Source organism: Cryptotermes secundus, unplaced genomic scaffold (assembly GCF_002891405.2).
Source record: "Cryptotermes secundus unplaced genomic scaffold, Csec_1.0 scaffold382, whole genome shotgun sequence".
NCBI lineage: Eukaryota > Metazoa > Arthropoda > Insecta > Blattodea > Kalotermitidae > Cryptotermes > Cryptotermes secundus.
Window position 1 is genome coordinate 631,254 of NW_019744111.1, and position 23,031 is coordinate 654,284.

The 23,031-nt window shown below is 37.6% G+C and overlaps 1 protein-coding gene across 3 annotated transcripts in view; it reads right to left on the reverse strand.

The window, feature by feature from the left end:
• Positions 1-3,303: 3,303 nt before the first annotated feature.
• LOC111874447 (glutamate--cysteine ligase) overlaps positions 3,304-23,031 on the reverse strand; it is a 30,922-nt gene continuing 11,194 nt past the window's right edge. Inside the window, exons 6-11 of one of the 3 annotated variants that reach the window (XM_023869961.2) lie at positions 17,918-18,114; positions 11,699-11,870; positions 9,540-9,737; positions 8,206-8,382; positions 6,241-6,422; positions 3,304-5,298 (exon numbers count right to left, since the gene is read on the reverse strand). In XM_023869961.2, coding sequence (XP_023725729.1) covers positions 5,121-5,298; positions 6,241-6,422; positions 8,206-8,382; positions 9,540-9,737; positions 11,699-11,870; positions 17,918-18,114 — 1,104 coding nt within the window. In that variant the 3' untranslated portion in view covers positions 3,304-5,120. Of the gene's footprint in view, positions 5,299-6,240; positions 6,435-8,205; positions 8,383-9,539; positions 9,738-11,698; positions 11,871-17,917; positions 18,115-23,031 lie in introns of those variants that run through there. The other 2 variants (XM_023869960.2, XM_023869962.2) reach the window with 2 other exon arrangements.

Consider the following 23,031-nt stretch of genomic DNA (forward strand, 5'->3'; position numbering starts at 1 on the left):
AATGAGTTCCTCATATGTTCAAAATAAAAATAATTTATATCAACATAGGTACAGAAATGCATAGTTTCTGAGTTAAGGCTTTGTAAAACCACTGAATGATAAACAGAATTTCATAACCCCCTGGATGGTTTCTGTCATTCACTACATTATGGTAGTCAGGATATCAGTCCAACACAATCCTGGAAAGTTTCCAAATCATAATATGAGAACTGTACAGTAACTGTGTGTTACATGTGTGGTGATTGAAAATTGTTGAGATGATGTACTCAAATCAAGAGCTAGCTGATCTGCATTTCATGTATGGTTTGGCAAACGGTGATGCTGTTGTGGCTCATTTATAACAAGTAAGGTATCCAGGATGAAGATGTCCAGATGGGAAAACATTTGTAAGTATTCATTACCGCCTTTGTGAACATGACAATTTTGCACCTAATGTTGCCAACAGGGGATGACCAAGATCTATGACTCCTGAAGAAGAGGATACTCTGGATGCTGTGAATGAAACTCCTGGAATCAGCACACGAAGGGTATCAATGCAAGTGTGTGTCACTCATTTGACTATCTGGAGAGCATTGCGAGAACAACAGCTGTATCCCTACCATCTGCAGAATATACATGCCTTGTCACTATAAGATTACACTGCACAAGTAATGTTCTGCCAATGAGTCTTACAACAGTGTGGTACAAATCATAACGTCCCTGCTTTTGTGATATTTATGGAGGAAGCACAGTTCACAAGAGAAGGAATCCAGAATTTTCACAACAAGCATCTGTGAGCAGATGAAACTCCAGATGCAATTCTTCCAGCACATCAACACCTGGGACAGTATTTGTGGTGATAATGTATTCAGACCCTACGTACTTACAAACAGGCTTATAGGCTGGAATTACTAAGCTTTCTTGGAAAACATCATGCTTGGTTTCTTGGCTGATGTGCCACTCATCATTCGTCGAGAACTGCACTTCATGCATGATGGCGCTCCTGCACATTTCAGTCTCGGTGTCTGCAGGTACCTGAATCGAAAGTTTCCTGGTTGGTGGATAGAGGTAGTGAACCAACTGCCTGGTCACCATGCTAATCTGATTTAAATCCACTGGATTTCTATTTGTGGGGCCACTTAAAATTGATGGTGTATTCATCTCCAGTGGATGATGTGGAAACTCTCCAATATCAAATTATGGCAGGTTTTCAGACAATATGCAACATGCCAGGAATTTGTGATCATCTTTGGATGGCAATGAGACACTGAGTGGAGGCCTGTATTCAGGCAGGAGGTGGATATAAGGAACACTTACTGTAAGGTAATGTGAAGAGCTGAGTATCATAGACATACCTTAGAAACTCAGAAACTATGCATTTCCAGACCCATGTTAATATAAACTATTTTTATTATCTACATCTGAGGAACTCGTTTTGAAGTTATGTTGTGTATTTTTTAAACACCCTGTAGAGTACAATTATGGTATATAAGTTGCAGCCCTTGAAGAAAGCTGGCACAGAGATAAAAGGTAAAATTGCAGACTGTGCACAAATGATGAGAGAAAGTACAGACTGTACAGGCTTGTCAAGGATGCCCTAAAAACAAAACCAATAAAATTACACTGAGACAGTGAGTTTGTGTCAGAAGACAGAATGTACGTTTATTTTAAAATGGAATAAAATAGAGTGTCAGCTAAACAGATGCAGTAAGCATCATACCATTAAGAACGCCATAATGGTAGATAAACTGTGCTCATCACCTCCAAGAAAGTCAATATAGACCACAAGAAAGGTAATTACAACACAAGGTCAGATTTACATATCAGGCTATGTACTTTTCCATTCTATAGCAATGCACTCCACACCCCCAACTTTTTTATTTCACATCCACCTACCCTTGTATTAGCCTGAAGATGGTAATTAAAATACAGACAAAAATGCTGAAACAATTCAACATATGCCATTACTAAACTCTGAAGGCTAAAACTACACAACTTTACATTTACCTTCTGCATCCCCTATTCAGGGTAAAGTAAACCCATGCTAATCCAGTTACAGCTTCTCCAGATCAAAACATGAATGAAAAATTAAAAATTCTGTTCACGATTGAGTACATATTTGAAAAGACATGGGACTCAGGAGCAAGAGGACTTTCAGACTGTGCTGATGGGAGCTGGAGAGACTGACACCATGCAAGAATATAACTAAGACTGGCTTGAGCACGATGAGGGAGACACAGGATTTCTAGAGGAAGAAGTTGCTGCCATGATACTTTTTTATTTATTTTCATCAGCACTACCTATATTATTAAATTTTCCATTTGCTTTCTAAGTCTGTTTTGTCTTTTAGGGTCATTTTTTGGTTCATTAATCCGGATTAGCGAGGATTTACTGTACTTCCGTAAAGCCAAGCCAAACTCAAAACATCAGGCTACAGTCAGAGATATTGGGTTTTCGGACTTTATCCATTGTCCTGAGACACGATTTTCAGTTGAACGGTTATCCCAAAGGCTTCATTGACTCGGTCATTAATTCAAAGGGCAGTAGTCATCCGAAGAAAGAGGAAAACCCTCTGTGTTCTGTATATATTCCATATGTGAAGGGTGTTTCTGAAAAGTTTAAACGGATAGGTAATCGATATAATATTAGGACCATCTTCTGTACGAAACACACTCTTAGGAACTCCCTTATGAAAACCAGACCGAAAAGAGATCTGCAACAGATGGCACAGTGCATCTATAGCATTCCCTGTGAATGTGGCAGAAGCTATATTGGCGAAACAGGCAGACCTCTGGCCATGCACCTCCGGGAACATAGGCATAACCTCAAAGGTCTTCTAGAAAAATCTAAACTAGCTCAACATGCCTATGAAGAGGGACATAGAGTAGGCTGGGATGAAGCTAAGATTTTGGATATTGAAAGACACATCAGGTATAGGAAATACAAGGAAGCAGCCCATATGGCATGCTCGGCCAACGCAATTAGGACTTTTCTCCCATTTGGATCCCCATTATCAGCAATGAAGTCACCAATTCACATAAAAGATCTGTATGATGTGATATATATTTTTATTGATTTCTATTAGGTTCTAAATTAGATAGACGTGATTTATCACCCATTGTTGACGCTAGTTAGACACTATTAGTTTTTTTACTAGTTCTCCTTTCTATTCCATGCCATGGGGTCATGGATCTGGTTATTAGTTTGGTTTCGTGACAAATTTTTACGGCTCTATCTATCCTGGTTCCACGCTTGTACGTGTTTGGAACAACTTGTTATGTATATTTTTCTTATTAGCTCTCATGGTCTTCTTAGTTATCTTAAAAACCAGGACGATGGATAAAGTCCGAAAACTCAATATCTCTGTGTGTTATACACCATCGTCAGAATCCTATAGTACCTATAGGCTGCAGTGTCTTCCTATAATTTAATCACCAACACTATACTCCAACAACCTCCTCACATACTCTTTCCACATTTAAGATTAATATCTGTTATCACAGGTTACTTCTGAATTCTAAATTCAGAATTCAGTATTCAAATCAATTATGTTTATATACCAGTTTGCTACCAGTATTTGCAGATTTCCTGAGGTTTCATTTACTGAAAGTATAAATGCGGCTGACGTATAGCATCAGCCATTGTTACTGTTTTTCCAAGACTCTTACTTAGATAAACATCCTTTCTCAGCCACTACACAAACAAACATTTTTACTGATGTAAAATCATTCTGCATGAAGTATTACCCACATTCCTACCTGAGGGCTTTCATGGCGAGATGCTTCAGATGATGTGTGGAATACAGTTAGTACCCTTATCCTCCTACAAAGTTGGAGATAACACTGCTAACTTGGCAAAATAATACTTTCAGTAGTTTCATGGAATGCTTTATGTGGGTAGGATATGCTTCTGTTATGTCAAAAAACAATACTGTCATTTCTCAATATTAACCAATTTGATATGAATACAAATTTAACACTTTAAGGAAGTATCCATCATCTGCACACCACAAATAGTATTCTGCATGCAAATGTATGTTATCTAAAGGCTTCACATTTGTACAGTACTTTCCATGGAACTGTACAGATAACAAAATGTTGCACTCATACAACAAAACCAATATTTTGTTTTTTCATGACTCACGAAGTACCACCTAATACGAACTTGGTGACAATCCCAATCACTGAAGACACATCTATATAATTTATAAGATAGACTATTAAAGGTGCTATTAGTTTGTGATTCTAAGTTACACAAGGGTGAAACGTGGTTAATTAGAGCTTTTTATAGAACAGAAACCTCTAGTGATAATAGAATACAAATACAATTCATTACTAGTTTCATAGTGGTTTTCTGAACTCCATCTTGTGCTAACCAATGTGTAAGCAACCAACACTGAGCACACAGCCAGCTCAACTGCCACGTTCGTAACGTTCATAGGAGGAGCCATCATGTGCCTTCATCTCTTGTTTACTTCAGTAACAATGTCCATAACTAGCCCCATATAGTAGTGAAATCATGATCATGAATTACAATATACACAGCAAATATTAAATAATTACAGTCATTTCACTCCAAATTAATAATATTTGGTCCCCTGCAAGGCAAATTAATAAGGTTTCTTTGGTACAGAATGCTGTGATTCTTAGTGGCATGTATCCAGGTAGTAGATGACAGGATATAACAGCCTCTTTACAATTACACTATACACCTGGTTATGTATGCATAATTTAAATTACAAGAAGAGTTGGAGAAGAAGAACTTACAGATTTTTTATGTTTTATAACATGTTTATTCAATATGCAAGGATATCAGAATAGAAATTAAGTTTCCATAATAAATATTTGTGCTTAAAACTGTAGTTTGTATTGGATTACTTAGCCCTTCACTCCATACAGATCCATGGAAAGAACTGCATGGTGGACAGATTTTTGAAACCCCCGTTTTTCAAGTAATCGTTTAACCATTATTGGTGTAGACACAGCCTTACCTTCAGTTCTACAGAGAACTGTTTCTACAATATATACAGGTGGGATAAGAGCTAAATCACTGAACATCACCGTTCATTATTTCTTCCTAAGTACCTCATGGCTTCAGCCACTGATCACCTACGTTTAAAGGTTACCAACCAGTACATAAGTTCAACAACACTCGCCATTTATTGCCTCTGCCTTCTCAACTGCTGCGGGAATGGATTCCTGAGTCTTTGATTGTAAACACGTGCCCAATAAATCTGGGCAAGGAATTTCACCAGTTTGTATCCCATGAATCTGGGTCAACAGGTCATAGTTTATACGTTCGCTCACCACAGAATCATGTCTGAAAATGCAAAGAGATACGTGAGTGGACAAAATTTACATACTTCGTATACTAAACTGTAGAGATTAAAATGTGGAAAATCAAAGGAAGTAATCACAACAGTACTACGAAGTTTCAAGCAGCATGCTACCAAGAATTTGCTGCAGTCATAACTTATTGCAATTCTCACACTTTCACTTTATCTGTCTTGCTGGGCACATCTGAATAAAGTTGCATTTAACATTCATCACCGATTTAAAAGTACAACAGAGAAAATTTATATAGTTTACACTTTCTCACAAATGCAGTACATATGAGAATGTTCTGACAGACTCTGACAACTGCAATTAAATTTCAGTACTTTATGTAAACCATCCCCCTAAATAAAACTGCATAGGTAGTATTTTCAGGAAAATAAAGCTATGCCCTCTATATGAGCAATTATCTGCAGGGTCTTAGCACCAATTATTCTTATTCTGGGCAAGCTGTTCTTGTGGTAAGTCACAACCTGAAGCAAAATCGATCAACATGTTCCAGACAAGTGAAACTTGTACTGACAATCATTAATTCTTATTCATGTTTATGGGTTGAAAAATAATGAATGTTTCCTTCTAATTTTAAACCAAATCAGATAAATCTGAACTGTTCTTTCAAATATCTGAAACAGCAATTTCACTATACCATGAATAATATGTCATTAATGATCTAAGACACAATAAGAAGCACATCTTTTTTTGTGTTTTATTTTACAATTCTATCAGCATCTAGTTTATATAGTATCAAATGGTAGGATGACTGATGAGTAATTAATCAGAAAGGATCTGGAAGGAAGTAGAGATAACCTAATGGAAGCACTATCCTGGTATTTGCCTTGGAGGGGGCGACTGAGTAAAAACAAAAACAAAAAAAAAGTCTCAGTATAGCTGGTGTCCCAGTCAAAAATAACATATGCAATGTGCCTACCTGTAGTCTGGGTGTGACTGGACAAACTGCCTCATCCACCTCGCTGTGGTCTGCAAGTCACCAGATGCTCTTCGCTGGATCAATTTCAAATACTGCTGGATGGTGCAATGTGTGTCCGCATCAACATCCATCCCACTAAGGTAACTGTTGATCAGTGGAATAAGTCCAGGAAATTCATCTGTCTGAAACAACAACAACTTGTACCATGCAAGCAACACACTAGAAAGGCTTCCTTTATAAACAGTGGTGACGACTGCTACAGGAACAACAGTCTATTTTCATTTCTCAGTCACCGTCTCACATGCAAACTTGTGTTAAAATCTTAAAATTCAAGTTTTTTAATTTTAAAATTATTTTTCATATCACTGGTGAACTACATGCTTTGATAAATACAGTCATTATCAGGTGTTTAAAAAAATTGCTGTGCTTCCGTCAATGAATACGATTCCAAAGTAAACTCTTATTTATGCACCCATGTGTTGTATGCTTGTAGTGCTGGGTGATTCCTTTAATGTGTTGTGTGCAGCCATTATCTGTTATCTGTATATGGAACGTAAGAGCAACTGCCCAGCACTACAAACATATTGAGCCATATTTTCTATTCAGACGGCTTAGGAGTTGCCCCTTATTGCCCAGTATCCTCCCTCCCCCCCTTAGCATCCATGCTGTGACTCGGTTACCGTTATGCCATCATTCCATGTACCATGTGATTTCCTCTTTCCTCCCTTGTTTAGAAAAGAAAGGCTTCTGTCAGTGTGGGCAGTGATATGAGGGCAGTGCTTGCTTACCAACAGTTGGGAGAATTAGGCTGATAAATTCTGTTTCAACTGGTCTTTCGAATTGCGTTTAGACTCTTCGCTCCAGCCACAGAGGGCATGGGGTCTCCTCATTGCAAAAGAATCTAAATTTGTTGACTTTGGCATGTTGTAACAAGAATTTTTGTTTGGTTATTATATTATTATTTGTTTGGGCTTGTTACTGCCCCATGCTGTTTGACCAGAAAATGGGGTAATATTGCAATCAGAGTTGACTTGCAATGTTACACGAGTTTTGGTCATTTTCTAGGTCTAGGGTAGGTAGACGACTCCATGTGGATACTTTATGTACTTTTTTTTTTTTTTCTTGGACCATTTGGTTTCAAAGGCATATTTGAAGTACTGAAGTAATTGTTTGAGGCCTACTTTTTATACTCTTGCTGTTATTGTAAGTCATGAATTTTGGTTTAACTGTTATTAAATATTTGTTCTGGAGATTCAGCCTTTTCTTGCTGACAGATAAGCTTGGACACCCTATTCCAGCTGTGCAGCACCGTGAATGCAACAAGTGAACTAAGAATAAATGCAGCTACCATCCCCAGACAGCAGTCATGGAGAGTGGATAAAAGAGGGCAGGAGCTGCAAACTGGAGCCATCTACATCCCAGAAAACAGTATTCATCATGATCACCACTGTCATAATCTCAAATCTGTAACATCTCTTCTCTTATCATCATATTTATACCGCTATTTTTTATACAAAACCAAGAACCTAACCTTGTAGACTTCTTGTTCGAGGTATTCTATTGTTATGCTTTGGGTCCTGTTTTACAAATAAACTTCTAAAGTTGGCAGCACTACTGTAGCAGAAAATAGTACATTTTTAAAGTTACTTGGGTCCCTTGTTAAGACCTACATATCTGATAATATTAGTGCACTTCTCAGTTCCACTCAGCATGACTTCACTTTCTACTGTACATAAAGCCCATCTACTCTGTGCATGTCACACCTTGTGTACACAACCTTACAGAAGACAAGTCCTGTGCGTGTATGTTTGAATATTACATTGATGTATGAATACTGGAAGTGTGTGGAAAACAGAATGCAGTAACTTTCTAACAGTGTCACGAAGGCATATGTCAATGACAACGACACACTTTCATTCCCACAGTAGCTGGCGTACAAAAGCTATAGAATAGAGAGCGAGTTACCTTGCCATTGATGATCTGGTCAATGGTCATAGGAGTATAGACATCACAGCAATCACTAGTCTGGCAGCAAGATGTTGCAGCAGGTGGAGAGACACAGGTTGTGATATCTTTGCGGAAGTAGAATTCCTCCTGACGAAGCGCATCTCGTTTTTGAGCACGCTTCATATTTTCATCAACCTGCAAGTGGTAAACATTACTGCTATTCCAAGGATAGTACTTGGACCCAAACCAGGTGAAGCACAAAGTGCTTATAAGAAGTCGCAAGAAGAGAAGCTCTGTAATTCAGCTCAATATTGTGGCATGCAGACCTGTTGCTAGGCAAAGACTGTGAAATAAGCAGCTATAAAATAGCTGATGCTAAGTAACGGCTCTGTAAACAATGGCCGCTGGTAGGTGATGGCTGCAACAGACACGTACACAACAATAGAGCAGCTGTTGCTTCTCTGTGCCGTCTGTGCCGAGGCGATATAATGAGGGCCAACCGTCATTAGAAGAGTCTCGAGATGGCAGTGAGAAGAGTAGGAGGTTGGCATGAGATGGCCACAGGTGTGGGAGTGGAGTCGGTTGGTTGGCAAGTGAGCGAGTTAGTTAGAAGACTGCTACAGTTCAGTCCTTGTGAGTTGATGTTAGAAGCTGGTAGCTGAGGCACTGGGACAGTTTGGAAACCCAGAGGAAGGGGAAGCCGTTGCCAGACAAGACCGGTGAAGATACAGCTGGTTGCGAAGATTTAAGTGTGTGCTGTAGTGAACTGTGGAGTGCATGAATTAGTGACAGCACTGTAGTTACTTGTAGTAACATTCTGCAAGTGTCCCATATTGGCAAATAATCCAATAACAAGTGACATATTCATGTACTGATTGCCTGATGATGACACAGTAAGGTCGAAACACGTAGCAATATCTCCTCACAATAAACGAATACTAATATAGTAATACTGATTTGTTTATTATAGAACTGTAATGTTGACAAATACATTAAAAATGTCATATATAAAAAAATGTGGTACTTGATTTTTTCATGGAATTTCTTGATTAAATATAGGGGCGCATAAATTATATGACTGAATGTAATAATACTTTATCAACAAAGTAAAATGTATCAAAATAATCCTTAAAATTAATGAAACTGGACTAAATAAAAATGGCTTCCTTTTCACAGACATCAGCCCCAGAGTTTGAGAGCTGTTACTTGTGAATGTGATCAAAATTCATACACATTCTTCACCAATTCATTTTTCAAAATGTATGTGAAAACACAGTTCTCAAAGGAATAATACAATCTTAATATTAGTGGGTTTCATACATTTCAGTACATACAACAGAACCAAGTCTAACCTTGCTGATAGGTATGATGAAGTTAAGTTGATATGACAGGATCACCCTGGTGAGAAGCACAACAAAGCACACGATAGCTGCATTTTCAAAGTCTGTGATCTGGACTTCACAAGGTCGGAATTCCACCCTCCAACCAATAGGAGAATTGGGAGGTGGAGGCTTGAACCTCATTGTCTGCCAATTAGTTGACTGAATGTTCTGTAAGACGATATAAATATCTATTACATAAAATAAAAAATATATGTATGACAAGGCCTGCACAAAACTCTCATAAATCTAGCAGCTAGGATAAACAAAAAAATATTGCATCTCAGGTGAGAAATTTACTAATTCTTGTTAACCAAAGGACAACAGAGCAACTAGTCCTTTCATGGTCAGGGAAGGCCCAACATGACATATCAAGGAGGATATGGGAGATAAAGGAGATGAAGTAAGGGGGGAGACAGCAATAGCAACAGGACAGACAAATGAAACTGATGGGAAAGCAAGGGAGAAAGGAAGGACATGGTTGCAAAAGGGATACAGAATAGAAGAAGTCCATCACCTTTGACAGGTCATGCACTAGTATAAATATATTAGGAAGAAAGTTCTGCATGCCATCATGAAAATTTTAGGTAACCTGGCACCTGGGATTTATGAAGGTCAGTTTAATTTAAAATTAAATTTTATTTTGTACATGACAAAGGAAAATTATAAATTACAGAAAAGGACAATGCTATGCAAAAAGACTAAGATCAATACAAAATACTTCATGGAGAGAACAGTCAAATGTTTCTGAAAATCAATAATGGAAAAACGTTATGTATGTAATTTATGATGTTCAATAAACTGTGTGGCATTGAGACACTTACTAAACGTCAAAGAAAATGAACATATTTCCGAAATGCTGGCTAATTAGTTGAAGGTCCAACTTAATTTGTCTATCCAATTAAGTATCTGTCAAACTGAAGATGAAAGACCTAAAAATGAGAACATTAAATAGGGGTTCTACTGCACCTGAAACCATTTCTGAATATAAATATACTTTTGCACATACAGAGCCCATAGTGTGGCTTACAACTTTGTTTGGATGCAACCATACGAACATGCTAACTTCATCTTCAGGTTAGCTACCAGAATTCAAGGCATCGCCTCTCAGAACGTAGCTATCGTGACATTACCTGACATGAAAAATACGTGGGTCATTTATAAATAATGCACAGGTTGGCAACACTGCAGATTAGATGATATAACAACAGTGAGCCTCACGTCAGTTACAGTTCAGGACTTGAGAAAGAAGCGCATTATTTTGTTTCATTTATAATGTACTCTGTTCTTAAATAACGTGAGTTAGAAATGGAGCCTGCACGGTTCTCAGGTACTGTGACTATTGAAGATCAAAGGTCGTACATTAAGATCGAAACTTTACGTGGAAAAACCCCGACAGAAATCCACAGTGCTTTAAGTGAAGTTTGTGGCGAGTTAACAGTGGACTGTAGTACAGTTTCTCACTGGGCTAGCTTTTTTCGAGGCGGTCGTGTGAGCATAAACGATGATCCAAGGCCAGGAAGGCCGAGATCATTAACAGATGAACGAAGTGTGAAACGTGTGTCAGATGCTCTTGAAGATCGTCGTGCGACATGTGAGGAACTTTCTGAAACAACGGGGATTCCACCAACGTCAATATTCCAAATTCTGACAAATGATTTTAAGAAGAGAAAGATTTCTGTGCTATGGATCCCTCACTGCTTGACTGCTGAAAAGAAGCAGAAACGCCTCGACATTGCAACCTTGCTGAAACAAAGATTCGACATTGAAGGTCAAGCATTCTTGTATGAACTTGTCACTATTGATGAAACGTGGGTTAGAGACTTTGCTGACAAAGAGAATGATGGTGATAACAAAATGCAACAGTAAAAGCATAACAAGAATCCTCAAACAGAGAGAGACACTGCATTCCCATATTCACATTTGTATTTTGTCTGAGACAAAGGATGGGAAAGGCGCTCAAAATATCTATACTGGATGCTGTGAGAAATTTATGGCATGATATTCTAGCCCCTCTCCTCTAAGCCACAAAGTTCTCAAACATATGAAAATATTTATGTGGTTAGTCATGCATAAACTCTTCATGCTTGTATGACTTAAATACCTACAATATCAAGTCTATTTAGACATACCTCAAAATGGTCTGTGTCCTGTTCGTCATCCTGGTTCACCTTCTCACTGAATAGAGAAACAGAGTCACGTATAAACAGATGTGCAATGTGCTGTGCTAGCAGGTGATCAATATCTGCATCACGCAGCTGCTCGTATATGGCCTTGTCATATATCAAAGGCACATCATTGTATCTGTAACAACCAATATAACAGATCTGAATTTACAATGATTACCAACTACTGAGAGAAAGTACATATGTTATACTATGAAGAGAGTGATCTTGCGTATTGTAACACTGTGTGATTTTGTAGAAGTCCTCCTACATTCTGGAGAGAAGTACCACCTTATCTTCAGTGTGGAGGAGTAAGGAATGCAAGAAACCAGTAACAAGAAGGCAGTTCCTATAAAATATCAGTAGATTTCTACTAAAATACATGGCATTATAACATAGAAGGCCTCATTTTTCATAGCCATAACTGTGAGAATCTCAAAATCCAGCACGTTACACTGTCTTTGCTACAGCTACTACTGCTTTCTTGTATCTCTGCATCGACTAATACACATGTGCATGACCTAATCCTTCCAGCCACACTATGGCCCAGGAGTCAACTCAGCCTCTAACAGAAATAAGTACCATGAATCTTCCTGGGGGTAAAGGGCAACTGGCGTGTAAGGCTGACAACCTCACTGCCGACTGTGAGCCTACTGTCTAGAAAATGTAGAAGCCTTGACGTCTCACAACCCTATGGGTCTCCATGGCCTGTTACAGGGACATCTATACCTTTACCTTTACAAGTATTCAAATCTGTACAAGTGAGTCAGCCAAGTGTAAAATGAGTGATAATTCTTGGGATGTTTCTCAGAATGTTGCTTACTTTAAAAATGGCTTTCTGAACACACATGAGGATCACTGAAACCATTTACTGTTGATAATAATTAAATGAAGCTTATTTCTGGCTTACTCTTTGCCCCTCATGACAGAGGCGATATGTTCTTTATAAAGCCAAAAATTATCAGTCCCCCTCGTAGTATACACATGCTCTGTAGCTGATCAGAGTTTGATTTCAATGAAACCAGAGTGACTGAACCAGGTGCACCAGTAACACAATTTCTGAGACTCTGCAGGTATTCCAACTTTATATTAGTATGACAGACAATGAGTGGAAATAGAAACGTACACATTTTATGAAACACCGTAGGAACTGGCTTCCATTCTCACTGTATTCCAATGTATTTAAATTTTTACTAATATTGTAAAATTTATAAAATAAATATTTATGGATCATTGGATTATTTATCTTGAGATACCTGTATCATATGAAACTGTATTTTGAAACTATTATTTTTTACAGCTATATCGCAAAAAGGGAAGAAACACAAAACATATGAACATTTACTGATATATTTTTAGTGTTATATCTAACAACATGGAGATACACAAGATATGACCATTTAAAATGCACTGATGTTGACCTCAAATACTGCACCGATTACTGCACAACAGCAATTGTAATCTTGATGTACTCATCACATGGATGTCTCAACCAGTCTTCTCTTCTGGAACAGGATACTAACTTGACGCTGATCATTCTGAGCCCTTATTTATTTGGACGACCATGAAATTTATTTCTAATTAATTCTCGGTAATTTAAATTTCAAAAGTCTTATGTTTCGATATTACTGGAAATGTATCGTGATCTATAATATCGTATTTCATCGTCTGGGACGTGCAATACGGTGTTTACGTTGAAAATTTCTAGATTCTGGCAGAAACAAGAAGTCCGGAGTTCCGACATTAACGATCAGTCATAAATTTAGCTCGGGTACAAGGAACCGGTTGCGCCTAAAAGGACAGGTCAGAGCTTGTTACAATTGCCTGTGAATGAGGGCCAGTATGATTGGGTTGCCTCGTTCAAGCTTCCTACGGAAGAGGGGATGAAAATGTATATGTCAACACCATCTTTCGAATTCCCGGCGTGGGGGTGCAAGCCATTCCACAAAAAGGGAGACTTTCACAATATTCTGAACTGAACGGACGTGACCCTTGCACGCTCCCGGACATAGCTAGCCGATAGTGTAACGCTGTAACTTAAAGCTAAGAATACATTAATTTAACAGTGTGGTGAATTAGCAGGTGAATAAACGTCAATTGGCTCAACTCTCAGAAAAACGCTTTCTTCGGCATCGCTACCCTGAGACTCATGCAAACCGACCCAGCTAGTTTCCCGTACCTATACCGATCTTCCTTAGTTTGATCTGTGAGGACAACTTCCAGTAGCCATCATACACTGTCCTAAGGTAGAAACAGGTGTAGCAGGGATAGCACCATTCCGACTGCGCCGAAACAAGCAAAGGCGGGTTGGAAAAGAGCGGTGTTAAACTATACAAATAAACATTTACCACTCCATTCATAAATTATTCCGAACTATTCTCAATATGCCAAATTTTATGGTCTAAGACATCATGCATGTCAAGTTCTTTTTTATGGCCTAACCTTAAAACTGTGGAAGTCATGACACTGAAGAAGGAGTAAAAATGAAGGAGATAACGGAGGAAGTAGTGGTGGTGGCAGCAGCAGTAGCAGCAGCAACAACAGCAGTGTAATATAGTGTATTATTAAAAGAGTGAGCAAAGACTGTAAGATGGGAAAGGGTACCAGAAGTCTTCCTGGGGGTAAAAGATGACCAACTTGTAAGGGTGACAACCTCACCGCCATCTGTGAGCCGATGGTCTAGAAAATGTGGGAACCTTGACCTCTCACAACCCTATGGGCCTCCGTGGTCTTTTGCAGAGATAGCTTTTACCTTTTACACTACACTCAAAGACTACACCTAACAGGTACACACTGACACATGCTTGGTTTTGATCACAGACCATGGGCTGGTATATACAGTGTGTGACACTTTACGGGAATTTGAGTTATGCGAATCTGAAATAGTGCAATATAAAAAATATTAATAAAGTCTCACTTTACGCAGAAAGTTACAAATAAAGTGAATCCCCCAAAAATGGGCAAGAATCATGTATGCATTTCAAAACTTGTCTTGAACATATGATTTATGAATTATGCAAGATATTCAGAAATGCATTATCACCTAAAATGAACCCGCACTATCCATGAGAAGGTCTGGATCCAATGTCATATTAGATCCTGGTATTGGGAACAGAGTTCATCCCTGAAACATGCATGGCTTTTAACCAACCAACATGGCTAACAGCCCAAGAAGATTTAATTAATTTTATGTACATAAAATTGTGAAGACATGAAGATATTTTGTATCATCGCAAGTTTTCCCATATAGTTCTCCAAGACAACCAAATGTCAGTATTGGAACATTATTGATACCTGCCAGATTTTACCCATTGAAATGTTCTCATGCTATGAAAATTGAACATTTCATGCAAAAACTCTCATTTTAAAAAGTAATACATTAACAGCGTCTTTATGACAATCTAAAATAACTTCCAGAAAATGATTTCAAGCACTTCTTTTGAGAATGAACAAGTACTGCTGAGCTGCATGTATAAAATAGAAAGGGTAGTACACTGCAAGTTACCACATCCACTGATGGTTAGAGACATATTTAAATTATTTACACAATTCATCTTGTTACTCAAATGTGAGGACTTTGTACTTCTGTGATCAAGGGACTGTGCACATACCATGGATCATAATACAATATTAATGTCATGGGAGTCATAAAATAATACTGCGTCACCAGCAGTATTCCTCATAATTTTGTCATGTAACATCATTACCTAACACTTAAAAGACTTTAACCCTTACATAATGTCAACAGTGTTTTATTTACAGGGACAGACAATATATGACAGGGAACTTACTACTTTTAAAATACAGAAGATAAACATCTGATAACACTGGATACTTTTATTAGATAGCTCATGAGTCATAAGGCCTTCTTACAATTTTTATGTGAGTCTATCATTATAAGTTAATTTACTTTGGATTTCCATAAAATTAGCCATTTTAGGTGGGTCCCTTGTCACAACAGCACGGTGTGACCTCAGGTTGCAGATGGAGGAGATGGCCTCCAGATATGCAGAGTAGCTGCGAATATACTGAATAAGCAGTCATGAACAGCTGACAAGGGGTGGTCCTCTGTTGGGCATGAGGCTAACAATTCCTTGCCATAAAAAATAATACAACTTATTTATTAGACCGTCACAACAAAACAATTAATTGTTGCGTTGTGACGGTCTAATAAATAAGTTGTATGTATTGTAACACAGCAGGATGCACGAAATGAAAATCATAAAAAAATAAGCTTATTATGGAATGTCACAAAGGGCCTATGGACTGGATAGATCTAGCAGAGGACAGGGACCAGTGGAGGGCTACTGTGTATATGGTAATGAACCTTTGGGATCCATAAAATGCTGGGAAGTTCTTGAGAAGCTGCACAATTGGCAGCTTCTCAAGAAGGGCTCAACTCCATGATGTTAGTTCCATATAATTAGTCTTCCATTAATATTCAAGAGTTTATCAACTTCGAAAATATTCCTTAAGTTACAGTTCCCACACTCAATGCTGTCTGAAGTGACTATGGAAATAACTGCAGACTGACATGGGCATGCGGTAGCGTAGTTCATTGAGGCACTATGCTACAAGCTAGAAGGTTGTGGGTTCAATTCCAGAGGAGGTCATTGGATTTTTCAATTGACCTAATGCTTCCACTCTGTGGTTGACTCAGAAGTGTGTACCACGAATCTTCCTGGGGGTAATGGGCGACCAGCACGTACGGGTGACCTCACCGCCTTCTGCTGGCTGACTGTCTAGAAAATGTGTAAGCCTCGATGTCTCACAACCCTATAGGCCTCCATGGCCTGTTACAAGGATAGCTTTACCTTTTTTCTTTTATTTTCTTACTTGCAGAGTGATTGGGGAGCACACAGTAGCGTGGTTAGTTGAGGCACTATGCTACAAGATGGAAGGTCGCGGTTTCAAATCCCTGATGAGCTCACTGGATTTTTTCAATTGACCTAATCCTTACAACTACACTATGACCATGGGGACGACTCAGCCTCTAACAGAAATGAGTATCAGGAATATTTATGGAATATTCTTGGGGGTAAAGGGCAGCTGGTGCATAGGGCTGACAACCTTGCTGCCATCTATGAGCCGAATGTCTAGAAAATGTGGGAACCTCAATATCTCACAACCCTATGGGCCTCCATGGCCTGTTACAGGGATACCTTTACTCTTTTTAGTTTTTTACTTGCGCAGTGATAGAAAGTTACTTCTGCTTCAGTTGACCATGCTTTCTCAATTTTGCTAAAAACAGAGATCCAATATTGATAGCATGGGCCCCACACACATACTGAGAAAACAATGAATTAAATTTATAGGGTGGATGAATGGAGGGGTTGTCTGTGGAAGCTGTAGGTAGAGTTGGGAACCATTTATTTTGAAGGTTCACTAGTTTATTTAATTTGGGATCATTCAGAATGATTTGGAGCTACATATTAATGAGGGAAATTTATAAAATGTGTATGTTAAATAAAGAATATGAGATATTCTGTTGATGTTGAAATAACAGCTATCAGTGAAACTCATAACATGTCTGCCTGTGTTTATTCTGTGCCAATAACCATATCAGTCAACTACTGAATGTTACACTTTGTGTATCTGAAAGAACTGTATATCTGTTGTTTATTGGCAAACCAGATAATTGAAATTGTGACAATCTACTGCCAGCTGAAGAAGAGGGGGTTAGATATTGAAAAAAAAAATCGTTTTTACATACAATTTTGCCAAAAATATTTCCTCTAGACAGCAGCATCAATTAGTGCATACTATTATTTTATCATTTTTAGTATCCTAATAAATATGCCAATGTCTTTCCATAACTTTTCAAAATAGTGAGGTTAAATATTCTTCCTATTCTACCAACAAAAAGGAAAACAAATCCGTATCACCAAATATACCCACAAAAGTAAAGTGATTATATTGTTGTATTTAAGGATGCATATGATGGTACCACTGTCACAATCGTCTTGAAATTTCCTTTCTCCAACTTTTGTAGGAACACACAATTAATGCAAAGAAAGATATCATATTCCTACTCAGAACCGACTACAATTACATAAATATCTTAGCATACATAACAAAGGAAATGTACTTTCCATTATGGGCCAACAGCCTAGCCACCAAAGAGCATGCAATTTTCTTTCTGTTACTTCAATATGTGCTACAAAACATATGAAAATAATGTCTTACTTTTCTCCTTGTGGTGAAAGATAAGAGTCAATGGAATCATAACGAGATTTTGGTATTCTAAATTTATTGTGTTTCAGCGGCAATTCTCCTCTCTCTTCTCTGGTGCGACAATCCACAGAGCATGAGATAACATTCCATCGACAATCTACATCTGTCACATAACCTCGGTGCAATGGTGATGCTGCCGTCAATGCCAACTGAAACAATGAAAAATGTGTCCTACAAGTTGTACCAGCAAACCACAATTATCTGTCATATTTACATGCCATTTCTTCAAGGCAGATGCCTGAATACTTTTGTATGAGTAGTAGTGTACATTAAATGCAATGAAAACTAAGTAACTTGTTACTTACATGGTTTCAGTATTAAAATCCTTCAAAAGTGCATGTTTACTGTCCTAATTCTCATATTATAAGTTCATAAAGAATACATTAAGCAAATTTTTCTCTCTCCCTTGTATGTTCACTGCACCAATTCCTTCAGAATATTCAGTCTTAAAAAGCACCTGAAGAGGGAAGTAAACAATTTAAAGTAAGGTTGTCTCTGTGCTTATTAAGCACCATGACATGAAAATGTATAGGGAATTGGAGATATAGACCCACATATTCTTAGTCTCAGTACTAAATGAAGGTGAGTGCTCAGCTTCATTCTCCAGTGATAAAGCTCCTGGTAGCCACTGTACAGAAGGCTGGGTGTGCTCCAGAGCTTGTCTGGACAAAGCCTATTCAGAGTACTACCCAGCATTTGGTGGAAGGACATGACTATAAAAAAAATCAGGATGTGTCCTGGCCAAATTTCAGACCAAATCCCTCCTGGACAGAAGTCTAGAGCATTACCGCTCTACCAGCCTGTTCAGTTACAGTCAGTTTTAGCGTGCTTTTTATGAACAGCTCCCATAACACATTCTTTCCAATGCTGTGTAAATTCGTTGTAACTCCACATTTGTGTGTATCACAATGCTTAACATCCTTCTTCAATCAGTTTGGTCTCTCCTTGGTGATTTATACCTTTTCAGCATTTCAACAGCAATCCCAACTTCATAGTAACAGGAATCAGTTGCTAATGACTCTGTCGTATATCAGCCTGCCTAACACTGTTAACTCCATATACATTCAACAAATGAGAGAAGTAATTCTTCCATCTACTGAAAATAATGTATGAATCTGAAAGCAGATCAGCATTCCCATATGTTACTAACTTAGTTCCAAATTAGTAACACTTCTTGAATTAATTTATGCCTCTGTGCATGTGCCAAAGATATCTTTATTACTGCTGGTTTCCGACTCATTATTTCCACCTTCTTGTTCCCAAAATGTTTTCCAGTTTAACCCCTTATATTGTTCAGATTGCTTCCAATTCATTGGACTTGGATTCTGCAACCACTGCAATTTAACCTGCTTCCTCCAATCTCATAATTTTGAATAATACTTGCCAGACCATGATTTATGCTACTGTAACTGAATAAGTTGGATTCTCTTGGTTGAAATTTTGATATGAATGAATCTTTACTGTACTGTGATATTTTAAGCAGATATATGCAAACCCACTGTTGTAAATCTAGTAGCACTGTGTGCTCAGAAATTATTATTTTCTTGGATTCATTAAATATTCACCATATCACAAATGTTTTACATAAAAGTTATGGATCTTAATGAAACCCATAATTTATGGCCTGTACTACTTTCTGCATGATGAGCCATTTTTAGGAAATTTTACAAAGTTCAAAATGGACTTCATGTAAAGTTATAACTGACCAGTATGCACCTAAATCAAATTTGCATTGTAAGTTTTTGCATAAACTATCAATACCAAATTTCAGTGAAACCCATTAAGTAGTTACACAGATGAAATATGATGATGAACATGATCTCATTCTGCATTCCCTTAATGCACATCTTGTAAACACACAGCTAATTTTGCAATGTTATTACTTTACCCTCCCAGAGTCTGACTCCAATATCTGTGCCATGGGAGGAGGTAAGAATTTGTACACGAATTCCTATTGCAATGATGCTCAGTACTTTTACAGAATATGAGAAGGCCAAAGAGGAACTATGAAAACAGCTTACAGAGCTTTGATGAACCTGTGACAGGCCAGCAAGCTGATCGTATTTAACGACGCTCTCAAAATTAAATTTTTTCAGAAGAAAGATGGTTCTATATTAAGACAATATGAAAGAGTTTGGAGACTATTCATCCATTGACCTGTATGAAATGATAGCAATGCTGTGAGAATAAGACTATTTCTGAAAGTACTTATACTGGGTAATTTATAAGTCCCCCCAAAAAACCCTGACAATAATTTAGAATCACTATTTACTCAAAATACATGGATACAAGGGTACTATGATTCTATATTAATGTCAGGGTTTCCAGAGGGTATTACAAAGTACAGTGCATATAATGCAGAAGCTGCAATATTTAGCCATAAAAGAGGCGGCCTATAATTTGTGGCTGAAGTTTTAACTTACTGAGTGAGAATATTTTCATCAACCCCATTCAGAGCTCACATGGTGACCCTTTCTGACACTTCATGCAGTAACAGCATTTTTCAGTTTCTAACACGTGTGTTCAAACACACTGCTGAATGAGCACAACAGAGCTCTTCTCTGTTGACATACAATAGACAGTGGGCCTCAATACATAAGCATTTCATGATGATTCTTCTACAGAATTTACACTTTAATCCAACCTCTTACAGATCTCTTGTATTTCTATTTGTTGAAGGACATAAAAAAAGAGAATAGAGAACTGTGTAATACAGAGATATTAGCATTGTGCAATAAGATACTGAAAGGTCAAAGTGTCATCAACAGATATTACTATTTCCTTCATTAACACAGTGACTACAGATAGCCCAGAGCAAATTCTTCCATTCCTTCATATCTGAAAGATACCCAGTTCAAATTCAGCTATCAAGGCCAAGTTTTCATAGCCTTCCCTACTCCCTCCATACAAATCCTTGTTTGGAATTCTATTACATCTACCAGTGCTGACAAATTGAACACATCCAGAAGAAGTCTGCAGCCCTTTGCTTTTGTTTCAATCATTTCTTTCTGCATGCCCATTAGTTCTGCCAATCCTTTGGAGCACTTTAGTGCAACACCTTACATAAATAGAAGTATCACCTTGGTACACTGACCCTCATTCAAGTTTACCTTGCCTCTAAATTCTGTCCGTTTTTGAAACCATTGGTCTTCGAGTCACTACTCTGTGAATCAGAGATTCTTCTATGTTCAGAGTCTCTGCTCTTCAAGTAAAACAATCCATCTACTAGAAGTGCACCAGCTGCTAATCTGGTTTGTATGAACATTGATACATTTAAAACAAAAACTGTTTCCCTCAACCACACTTTATAACAGACACAGTATTGTCTTATTTATTAAATTATTATTCATATTCAACACAAATATATATCTTTTCTTTCCTCACATCCTAAGTATATTTCGGTTTGTTTTAATGGACTTATTATCATCTACATGATATAAATTGTTACTATAGGATTCTGACGATGGTGTATAACACACTGATATCTTGGGATTTTGGACTTTATCCATTGTCCTGGTTTTTAAGGTAACAAATAAAAACACGACATTTCGGAAACTGGATCTGTTTCCGTCCTCAGGTGAAGGAAAACACCTATTCAGTTGGGTCCCTTAGAAAGAGCTAGCCTCAATCACTGTCCAACTGAATAGGTGTTTTCCTTCACCTGAGGACGGAAACAGATCCAGTTTCCGAAACGTCGTGTTTTTATTTGTTACCTTAAAAACCAGGACGATGGATAAAGTCCAAAAACCCAACATATCAATGATATAAATTGCCTCACTCTGTCTTTTGTTTGTATGTTTTGTTTCTATTTTTATATTTGTGTTTACTTTTTAACTGGACACTGGTATGTTATGTAGGAATGTAAATAAATAAAGAACTGAACTGAAAGAGACCACAAATGCTTCATCCTCCACAACTTGCAATCCTTCTGTATTTGATACACTACTGCCAGGAAGTAAAGAATAATGAGAGATAACAAGAGCTTTCCAAAGAATGTATTCACAGAAACAGTAAAAGAATTTACTTCAAGCTGTGAATCACGTCAATGAGACGAATTAAGAGTTTTAATCTTCACGTCCTAAATTATCCCACATATTTTGAATTGTTTCATTTTGGTCCGTTACACTATCAATCACAAAGTTAATAGAAAGTCACACTGCTGTGCAGTACACAGCACACAGCACACAGGAACATATCAAACCATAAGCTATACAACCTCAAGCTGACGTCTCCCATCTTCGGGATGAATTAACAAGGAGGAGTTCAGCATTTTATATCAAATATTTTAACATTTTAGCGTTTTAACTTAAAATAGGTTCGGATGAAAAGTGAGAACTTGAGAGTGTACTCAACTATCTTAGCATGTTTTGTGCTTTTACACGTCAACATATCGTAGCAGCGTCCACACGACAAACATAATTGTGAACATCAAAAAAAAAAAAAAAAAGCAACAGGGTTTCCATAATTGTAGCAAGTGCCTCTGATGATGGTTGTGTCAAACCGAAACATGTAAGGCAGAAATAATAATAAAAAAGTGACCTACAAATTGTTACACTCGACGGACTTTCTATTAACTTTGTTATCCCATATAGTTTGCACATATTTCTTCACTTCAATTAATCCTTCAATTACTGAGTATCAATTTTATAGAGGTACCACAGCAACTTCACTTTCAGTTCCAGAGAAATAAAAGGTGGGAATGAACAAGCAACAGAATAAGTAACTGGCCTGAATGAAATCTTCATCACAGGAATGTAATATTGCAAGTATTTTACAAGCAATTAATAAAGATAATACAAATTTTAAACACACAAATTTAAAAGTGAAAACACTCTCTAAAACTTTGTTCTGAAGTTATCTGACAAAATATTATTGCATACTTATGAAGTGTATGAAAAATAGTACAACCTTTCAGCTACTGATATTTAAAGATGCTAATGTAACACAGCCTTTACAACTATAATTACCACAGTGAAGTAATAAATAACACAGAAAAGCTAGACTGATCCTTTCAATAAGCGAACTTTATTGGTTTCATTAGAAATGTTAAAAAAAATGTTGGGAAG